General features: G+C 48.2%; 1 protein-coding gene across 3 annotated transcripts; it reads left to right on the top strand.

Annotated features, from left to right (window-relative positions):
• Positions 1–3438: 3438 nt before the first annotated feature.
• On the top strand, positions 3439–10000 carry bub1ba (BUB1 mitotic checkpoint serine/threonine kinase Ba). 3 transcript variants are annotated; one of them, XM_076755864.1, is made up of 16 exons: positions 3439–3519; positions 4731–4791; positions 4911–5104; positions 5568–5662; positions 6251–6354; positions 6436–6512; positions 6657–6685; positions 6889–6955; positions 7343–7558; positions 7642–7779; positions 8025–8119; positions 8573–8725; positions 8993–9129; positions 9252–9408; positions 9503–9618; positions 9806–10000. In XM_076755864.1, the coding sequence occupies exons 2-16, from the start codon at positions 4745–4747 to the stop codon at positions 9921–9923; spliced, it is 1743 nt and encodes a 580-aa protein (XP_076611979.1). In that variant the 5' UTR covers positions 3439–3519; positions 4731–4744; the 3' UTR covers positions 9924–10000. The 3 variants fall into 3 exon arrangements, with proteins under 3 accessions (XP_076611979.1, XP_076611977.1, XP_076611978.1); XM_076755862.1 differs by having other exon boundaries at positions 6886–6955; XM_076755863.1 differs by having other exon boundaries at positions 3459–3519; positions 4728–4791; positions 6886–6955.
• The last annotated feature ends 3 nt before the right edge of the window (positions 10001–10003 follow it).

Genomic DNA, 10003 nt, shown 5'->3' with positions numbered 1-10003 from the left:
GATTTGAAGCTTTCACTCACAGATTAAAGGCAGCGGCTCTGTGCTTCAGATTAACATCTGACGGATTACTGAATAATGAAAGTGCTCTTTGTCTTTCAGAGGAGACGCTAAATCTCTTCATGTGTTGTTCCCTCAGTCAGTTGATGTTTTTGGACAGTACAGCACACAGATTTTAATGTTTTAGAGGACAGAATTAAGAGTCAATCAGTTTATTTAACAGCATTAACATCTGTGTCTGTTTGTGAGAACAAAGTCGAACAAACTTCATGTTGTTCAAACAGAGGCGTAGTTCTGTCCTCGGGTCATAAAGCTGTTTGTGTCCAGGACTTCACCTTCAGTGTGGACAAATCAGGTGGGAAGAACGGGCAGAACATGTTTGCCGTCTTTGACACCAGGGGCACCCACGGCAGCGGCTCCAATGGCATGGCGCTGGTCCTGGAGGAAGGAGACAAGCTCTGGATCACCCTCTGGTCCCAGCAGAGCATCTTCGATCAGAGTCGGCTCAGCACCTTCAGTGGCTTCCTCGTCTTCCCCATGTAGGCAGAGACCGAGAAACCCACGGCTGCCACCAAGACGGTGGAGAAGGAAAACCAGATCGCGGTTTGATGGACTGGATACAACAACAGAATACAAGAAACTTAGGAAGACATTTTGGATCATTTACTGTTCAGTTCTGTGTGAACATTTAGTGTCAAATAAAAAGGTGAAAAATCAGTTTTCAGCCGTTGAGATTGTTCATGAAGAAGAATAAGACGAACTGATAACCAGCTTTGTTTTGAAGTGTTGAGCAGCATCAGGTTTGTTGACTCAGGAACTTTGTTAACGTCTCGTTTCTGTCTAAGAAGTCTGATTCTGCAGGAGTCAAAGTTCGACACGTGGACGTACGTAACGCTTCGTTTATATGAGTTTCTTTTTGCTTCACACGCATCAAAAATAACACATGAATGGAGGTTAAACTACAACACAGTTATCCAGACCTGAAGGTGCTGCAGACCGACTGCAGGCAGGGGTGGGAGAAGTACTACAAGTACCAGCACAACCATGTAAAATTACTCTGTCACAAGGCCCTGTACTCAAAATTAGGCTTCAGCAAAAATACTGAAGTATTCTCAGCTTCATGTTAAAGTATCAGCAGTAAAAGTACAGCAGTATTCTCAGCTGTATTTTGTGTGTATCATGTGTTTCATGTTCACCTCAAAGGTAAACCTGCCAGATAAATGCAGTGAAGTAAAAAGTATAAAGTAGCATAAATGAAAATGCTGAAATAAAGTACAAGTACCTCAGAGGTGTGCTTGACTACAGTAGTTCAGTTAAAAGTACTCAGTGAAATGCTCGGCAGGATGGGAAGTCAACAGGAAAACGTTAATTGTTAACGAGTTTCTTCCTGCATTCGTCAAACAGGAAGTTTTTATCGTCAAACACAAACTGAACTCGAGTCTCTCGAGGACGGATGAGTCCTGCCGGGACAAACTGATCCGTTTCAATGTCACTGAATCCAAACTTTATTTAAAAGCTGCTGTTTAAAAAGATGATGAGTCCACGTCAGAGCTAACGGAGAAGAAGTCCACAGCAGGTCAAAGGTGGAATATTGGAAATATGAAATATGGTGAGAGGGTTTGAGGGTTTTTTTGGTTTTGGTTTTGTTTTTTGTTTTTTTAAGAAAATGAGAACAGGACATCTTCTGAAAAAAAAAAAAAAAAAGAGATTTATTGTTGAAAATTTACTTTAAATATTACGAAACAGAATAAAGATAAAACACCAGAAGAAAGATGAGCTGCAGTGTTTCCGCTCAATAATCAATCATATTTAATAACTCAATAAAACTGTGTGTTTTATAATTCTGTGTATCTAAAGAAAGACCTCAGGCTGTCAATCATCCATCAGGTTCATCAAACTGCATTTTATTCTCACAGTCTTCATCTGGTCCTCAGAACCAGTTCTCTGTCCCTGAACTCCTGCATCCCGGACCCGGAGTAGTCCGTCTGCGGGTCCCGGTGTGTGGGCAGGTTGGCCGGATCCTCCGCGGTCGCAGACCGCGGCTCGACGGGGGTCATGGGCGTGGACGTGAAGCTCTGTCCAGCCTGAGGGGGCTCGGCCGGTCCGGTGGAGGAGACTGAGGGAACCTGAGCGGAGTCCCCGGTAGAGGACTGGACTGAACCGGTACTGGGAGTTGTAGGAGTGGTTTGATCAGATTTCTGAGTTTTAGTGGACAAATTCGTGTCTTGAGAAATATGAACAGAACTGTTGCTCCTGGTCTTCATCACGTTTTTATTACATTTCAGTTTATCTGGATTATTTCTGTGACTTCTTGGACCGGGTTCATCATCTATTTCAGTCTCGGAGTCCGCTGCTCCCGGTTCCACAGTCCCGGTCCGGGTCAGTCCGGGTCCAGCTGTGGGTCTCCAGAGGAGACTGTAGTAAACAGCCAGGATGACCGCAGCCAGAGACACGGACAGGACGTAGACCACCACGGTGGCCAGTCTCACCCACTTCTTGTTGGCTTTGGCCATCAGCCTCGCCTTCTTCTCCCCGGTGTAGGTGGCTGGTTTGCCCCGCTCCGCCGGGCCGAATGCCGGTGTCCAGGTCCGCGGGTCCCGCATGATGCTCCCGCCGGGTCAGAACCGGCTGCAGGAGGAGGAGGAGGAGGCGTGTGAGGCCAGTCACAGCCGGAGCGCAGAGTCTGCAGACCTGAAGGGATCCGAACATCTGGACTCACAGCTGGACTCCTCCACTCGTTTATAGACAGCCTGAGCTGGTCAAGTTACACCACGTTAACCACGGACCGGAAGCTCCCGGGTTGTATCTTCAGAATAAAAGCCAAATGTGTGGAAATGAAAGTGAAGCTCTGAGCTCATTGATGCGAACTTTAACATGAAAATGGAGCCGCTGACCGTCTGTTGATGTCTTCTTTGATGCTGTGAGAACAAAACAGCTTCACTTCATTTATTTTGACATAAAAACTGATGAAAACACGTGTGACTGTCTTCAGGTCAGTTTATAAAATACCTGCTGGAGATGAAACTTCCGTGGCTGTTTCAGTGAAATAAAGCTTTTATGCGATATAAAATGAAATGAAAGTTTAACCTGAGTGTGCAGAATTATTCCAACTTCTGTCACCATGACGGGACCGACTGTTTCTTAAAATTCACATTCAAGTTTAAGCACAGGGTGCGAGAACAGTGAAGAAGAAATCGACCAGCATGTAGATTCATGATGTGTTACACACACGCGCGCGCGCGCGTTCATTACTCGTTTTGCCCAATAAAACTGTCTGATGTCCAGTGGACATTGAACAGTGTGAGGACAGTCACTGAGGAGGACTCCGTGTCCTCTGCTTCGTTCACTGTCAGCATGCAGTACACACTCCGAGCAGCGGGGGCGGTATGACCACACGTACACTCAGAGCGGAAGTGCCATTTCAATTGTTGTCATCAAATCATCCAATCGGATCCACCGGAGGCAGTTTGAAACCAACTGTGAGCACGGCTTTGTTTTTCTGGGACATTATTGAATTTTAAGGTAAGAAACAGCAGTTTTATCCATGAAATCACGCGCTGTGAAGAAAAGTCAATGTAAAGAGTTTAAAACTAAAGCTTAATGTAGTTTTCGATGTTAAAAGAAGCGAACTGACCGATCAGCAGCGTTAGAAACGTTAGCGAACAGCTTCGCCAAACTGCTTTCAAAAATCTGCCATTTTACAGCAAAGGTGTTAAAAGCTCAAATATGACATGGGTTCAAACGGAATGTGAAGTTATTCTATCTGTTTTTAAATCCGGCTCAGATCCGGATGCACTGTTTTAACAAGTGACGTCTGTGTAAGGTAAAGTAACGTTAACGTTACTGTGACGGTACTGTAACGTTAACCAACGGAAACAAGTCTCTGACTTTTCCCGGTCGTTAACGGCTCACTTTGAACTTTGTCTGCCTATAAAATGTATGTTTTAAAGGCGCTTTAGTTTAGTGTTATGTGACTTCTTCAGCTTTTCTGTGAGACACCAGGACATTTCTCTGCTGACGCTGTAAAACAGACAGTAACACATACTGAGGTATAATATAATTGTACTGCGTCGTCATGATTCGTATCTGACACCACATCAGTCCATCGTCACCGATACCTGAAGCATCTGTTTGAGTCAGTATTGGGTCGATATCAGTGTCAGTTCATCTGTGGATGATGTTGTTTCTAACGTTGTTTTTCCTCCTTGAACCATTTTCTGCAGCCAAAAAACAATCTTTACATTGAAAGGTCCAGCATGGAGGATTTAAAGGATCTACGGCAGAAGTCTGATAAAATGTTGTGTTGTCATGATCATCCTTGTGGCACCACAGTGTTTCTACAGGAGCCCAGAGTGGACAAACTAACCATGATTGAATTAAAATGAGGCTTGAGCTCACAAAAGGACATTTGAAGGGTTTTTCTTGATCTCCTGATGGTTTAGTTTTCTGTCCTCTCATTGTTTCTGTGGTAGAAGATCCAGACTCATCACCACAACACAGAAGTTTGATTGATCACATTTTGTATTTCGCTGACCGTCAGTACGGCAGCTCCTCGACTGACCCTTGCTGTCCACCGTCAGCGCTCTCACTCGGGTCTCACGCTGTCCGCTGGCTGAAGACAGAAAAGACGTGGCTTCAGTTTGAAGTCTGAGGCTGCTCTAGACTTTGTGATGTGTGATTGCTGAATATGTGATTGGTTCAGGCTGACTCGTGTGTTCTGATTGGTCCAGCAGGTCCCGGTGCAGTCATGGCAGAGGGGCTGCAGATGCAGGTGGGATCGAATGGCTGCACGCAGTAAGTTTTCATCATCAGTGTGTTTCAGTACGGAGGCCCAGAGAGGACAAAAACACGATTTGTCTGTCTTGACTGTCGAGGACACTTAAACTGGACAAAGGTTTCCCTGTTGGCTGCAGGTGGGCCCATCAGAGCGCCATCAGAGCGTCATCAGAGACACACCTGAGCGGGGGGGCGGGGCTTCAGGAGGAGGGCAGCGCCATTCAGAGGAGTGAGTACTGCAAAGAGCTGCTGAGGAAAGGAGGAGAGGAGTTCAGCCTAGAGGAGCTGAGAGCTCAGAGGTACAACGACAGGAAACAACAGGAGCTGGACGGTGAGTTCACTGACCTCACGACGCCTTCACCGACCTCACAACGCCTTCACTGACCTCACGACGCCTTCACTGACCTCACGACGCCTTCACTGACTTCACGGCGCCTTCACTGACCTCATGTCACCTTCACCGACCTCACGATGCCTTCACTGACCTCATAATGGTGAGTTCACTGACCTCACGACGCCTTCACAGACCTCATGACGGTGAGTTCACTGATCTCATGTCACCTTCACCGACCTCACGACGCCTTCACGGACCTCATGACGCCTTCACTGACCTCATGTCACCTTCACTGACCTCACGATGCCTTCACTGACTTCACAATGTCTTCACTTACATCACAACGCCTTCACAGACCTCATGATGCTTTTACTGACCTCATGATGCCTTCACTGATGCCGTCACAGACCTCATGATGCCTTCACTGACCTCTGAATTGTGTTGTGTTTGTGTCCTTCAGTGAAACTGAGACGTATGGTGGAGCTTAAGGAGAAGCTGAGTCTGGAGTTGGAGAAGAAAAAGAAACTTTTAATGCTCCGGAGGTCTCAGCCACAGGTACACCGCTGTATCAATACTTCATATAATACTACCATTACTACTACAGATTCTAGGACTGATAATCAGACTGGGAGACCTTTAATGTCCTTTGAGAAGCAGTTTGTGGTTCAACGCAGAACACGACAATGTATTAAAGTCACGAACCCACAGTCGTGTCTCGTGTCTCCAATGAGCGGAAGAGTCCCCGCTGTGTGGACAACCCCAGTCCTCCGAGACATCGACTGCACCATGACCAGAAAAGAATGTGATCACAGCTGATTGATGAGGCGAACAGACCTGATCAGATGGATCCTTCAGAATCAATAGGGACAGGCTTGAGTGTGATAGAAGGGACAAATGTCTGCTGTTGTGTGATGACCTCTGACCTCTCGCCTGACGAAACAGGAAACATCGAACTCTGATCTGAGTGTCACACATGGTCTAGACTGGCTGCGATCAGCTGCATCAGACACGTCATGGACAGAGTTGTCCAGTGGAAGTTAAGACAATAGAAGCGACATGTGAGACAATGAACTGCTGTTGGACGACTGGTGCATCATGTGACCTGAAACCAGCCAGTGATGTAAACACTTGGTCTCCCTGCAGGTGGTTCCTGAAGGCTCCAGCTCTCAGATCAGTGATTCTGGTCCAGCTGCTTCCTCCTTCCAAATATATGATGAGTCCCAGTCTGCTGCTGCACGGCCTTCTGGGTAATAAGCACGCAGCCCGTGTCCTCCAGCCTCAGCGTCAATCACCTGAAATCAACCTCTTCGTGTTTTCTCATCAAACAGAGGCGAGCTGCAGGATGACGTCTTCCTGCGGCCTGACGAGAGAGGACTGTGTCTGAAGGTCCAGCATCCACAGCCAGGTGAGTCTGTGCTCCACAGCCAGGTGAGTCTGTGCTCCACGGCCAGGTGAGTCTGCTTCACGGCCAGGTGAGTCTCACCTCCACCTGCTCTCCCTCCGTCTCCGCCTGCACAGTTTGATGATCAGCTGTTTGTCTGTCTCTCAGGTGCTGTCGGTCTGTCTGAACTCTCAAAGGTTTGTTTCCTTTAAAAACTCTTAAAAACAGTTTGTCTGCAGCAGCTCTTACACTTTTTACAGCCTGCTGTGTACATTTAGATCAACAAAACTTTATTTACACCGACAGAGAAAATCCAGAAATCTGTCCTTCAGGCTCGATTCTGCTGCTTTGATTCTCGTTGTGTCCTCACGTGTTGTGTCTTCACTGGATGTCTCAGCAGACTGAGGACGTGATCCGGTCTGGACTCCAGAGTGAAAACAGCTTTCACTTCGACAAATGTTCGACAGGTGAGCTCAGACTGAAGGTGGAGACGTGGTTTGTGCTTCAGCTCAGGTTCAGTTTGTGTTCATTGACTGAAAAACGTTGAATGTCAAATGCGTCTGGACAGACGCATCAAAGATGTCCGCTGTCCTTTGATCATGGAGCACGCTGAGCTTTTGATGATGTCATCATGTGTCTCTCAGTCAGTGTCTCCTGAAGGAGAGAAATTGTTTTAATTTCACAAAATGTCTGACAAAATGTCTCCTCCTGTGTCCTCCTGTCTCCTCCAGGAGACCTTTAACCTTCTTCAGTGTAATGTTGGTCTTAGTTTTGGTCACACGGCTCTTTTGACCAGTCTTCATGCTCTATGATGGGATGACTCTGTGTTCATGTCCGCCTCATATGACTCTCAGATCATCAGGGAGGGACACCCGAAGACCTTGACAGTCTGGAGGAGTCCTGCCCCCCCAGCACCTCTCAGAAACCAGTGTCAAAAACCAGAAAAAAGCTGAGTCCAATACAGGAAACCAGTGTGGAGGCCAGTTCTCTGACCTCAGCGGGAGGCTGTACTCCACTGGAAGAAGACAAGGAGGACCAGGACCAGGAGACGGACCATGCTCCATCACCTGGTACGTAGCCCGAAGCTCCATTCCGATGGGGGGGGTTAAACTCTTGGTTTTGTTTAATGGCCGTTGTGATGTTTCTGTTCCAGTTGGAGGCGCTGTGGATCCCTGTGACCCAGGCGTGCGGCGTCGGCTGCTGGACCTCTGTGATGTCACTTCCTCTTCAGACTTGCACTCAGACCCCCGTCCCCTCCCTGCTGTGGAGGAGCACAGCTGTCTGCAGCTGGGTAACAGCTTCAGACCTCATGTTGTTTTATTCTGATGGTCCGTTTGATCATCGATCCCTCTGTCCCGCAGACCACAGGCTGTCCAGGCAGCTGTCGGGTCCCAGCCGGGTCCTCAGCTGTGCCGCTGGCACGCATTGGCATCGTGGTTTCACCTGCGTCACTGGTTTTCAGCACACATTAGACCAGAACCTCGAAGAAATCCATTATGTGTTGATTTTTTATGTGTGTCCTGTTGTGTCCACCAGGGGACAACATGTATCTCATCTACAACCAAGTTTTGGATGGAGGAAGTTTTACCGTCTATAAAGGAACAACAGAGGACGACAACGTGCTCATCAAGGTGAAACGCAGTTTATTTTTATACCGTAGCTTCAGTTCAGCTCAGGTCCAGTCGGAATGATCCAGGTGATCACAGGTGTGATTCTAACGCCTTCAGACTCTGTGAGAAACCAGCCTGAGCTGTTCACCAGGACGTAGTCTGAGCCCTGCTGTGAGTCAGGACGTAGTCTGAACCTGCTGTTCACCAGGACGTAGTCTGAGCCCTGCTGTGAGTCAGGACGTAGTCTGAACCTGCTGTTCACCAGGACGTAGTCTGAGCCCTGCTGTGAGTCAGGACGTAGTTGGAACCTGCTGTGAGTCAGGACGCAGTCTGAACCTGCTGTGAATCATGTGGATGGAAGAGGAAAAGACGCTGTTTAAAGGGTCTGACGTTCATACAGGTGTGCTGTTATGCCTGCAGTGACCACAGACCCCTGGTCTCCATGGTGACAGGTGTGTTGTTTACCTGCCGCAGGTGGACAGCTGCTCTGTTCCCTGGGACTTCCATCAGTTTCACCGCCTGAAGAAGGACTCATCCACGGCCGACAGTCTTCCTCTGATCAGCTGTTTCCTGTACCTGAACGGCTGCGTCACTGTCTACACTGTCCCGACTCATCACGTGTTCACTGTGAGTCACTTCCGGTTCGTGTCCCCACAGTCCGTCCCTGTCCCAGGGACGGACACCTTGAAGTGTTTCTGGAGCACAACCCTGCTGGTACCTCTGATAAATGTACTGAGGACATTACAAAGACGCATTCTCTGTCCCACAAATGGAGACGCAGACCTGTCTCCTCACTCGTTTTTAATGCTGTATTCACAAAAATACTTAAACCTGTGTGTGTGTGTGTGTGTGTGTGTGTGTGTGTGTGTGTGTGTGTGTGTGTGTGTGTGTCAGGAGCTGACAGAGTGTGTTCCCAGCGAGTGGTCGGTCGGTCATAAAGCTGTCGGCCTCTTGCAGCTGGTGTCACAGCTGCACTCTTGCAGGCTGCTGCATGCAGCACTGCAGCCAAACATCCTCACCTGTCTTCACAGGTAGGTCCACACACACAGTGGGCGGCGGGGGGGGGGGGGGGGGGGGGGGGTCATGTGGTTCTGTGAGTTTGAAGAATCACTGTGGAGCTCGACAGTTTAAGTACTTGTTGTGGTTCCTCCAGAGGATTCCTGAAGGTTACTGATTGGGTCTTCCCGTTGGACTGGTCGTCCTCAGTGGACTTGGACCTCCAGCAGGGTGTGACGTCGGTCCAGCAGGTCCCATCAGCTCAGGACTACATCAGTCTGGGCCTCCTGGAGCCAAATGCCCCGCCAGAGCTGGTACGACTACGAAACACCTGTCCGCTCTGTACAGACCACGCTTCCTTCACCAGGATTGGTCGATTCTAACCTGTCCCCTTTCTCTACCTGTCAGGTGGACCTGGTGGGCGTGGCTGAAACTGTACACCTCCTCCTGACAAACAGCAGGATGGTCGCCGTTAAAGATGATGGCGGCTGGACGGCAGAGCAGTTCAGAGGAGACGAACCCTGGTACCGACCGTTATTCTACCTGTTAAACCAGGTTTATTTTCACATTTAAACCTGGTTTAATTCACAGTTAAACCTGGTTAATTTCACAGGTTAAACCTGGTTTAATTCACAGTTAAACCTGGTTAATTTCACAGGTTAAACCTGGTTTATTTCACAGTTAAGCCTGGCTTGTTTCCTCTCTCTGCAGCGACATGTTTTCCAGGATGTGGAGGAGGTTTTTTCGGGCGCTGTTGAACGGCGGCGGCCGCTCTTCGTTGTCTGTCCTGTCGGAGCTGAAGGAGCAGCTGTCAACACTTTACCACTGAGACATCGTCTGTTTGTTCTTTGTTTGTTTGTCTTTGTGTTTCTGTTTGAGAATTAATGAATAAAAGCTTTTTATGGGACT

Source organism: Chaetodon auriga, chromosome 18 (genome assembly GCF_051107435.1).
Source record: "Chaetodon auriga isolate fChaAug3 chromosome 18, fChaAug3.hap1, whole genome shotgun sequence".
Classification (NCBI taxonomy): Eukaryota; Metazoa; Chordata; class Actinopteri; order Chaetodontiformes; family Chaetodontidae; genus Chaetodon; species Chaetodon auriga.
The sequence above is the reverse complement of the archived record's forward strand: the minus strand, read 5'-3'. Positions and strand labels throughout refer to the sequence as shown.

What these genes read in the sequence shown, in the direction of transcription:
- bub1ba (XM_076755862.1), top strand. Translation starts at nt 4,745, where the DNA reads ATGGCAGAGGGGCTGCAGATGCAGGTGGGATCGAATGGCTGCACGCA. An exon ending in TCCGGAGGTCTCAGCCACAG is followed by an intron (nt 5,663 to 6,250) that starts GTACACCGCTGT and finishes GTCTCCCTGCAG; the next exon opens with GTGGTTCCTGAAGGCTCCAG. An exon ending in GCTGCTGCACGGCCTTCTGG is followed by an intron (nt 6,355 to 6,435) that starts GTAATAAGCACG and finishes CTCATCAAACAG; the next exon opens with AGGCGAGCTGCAGGATGACG.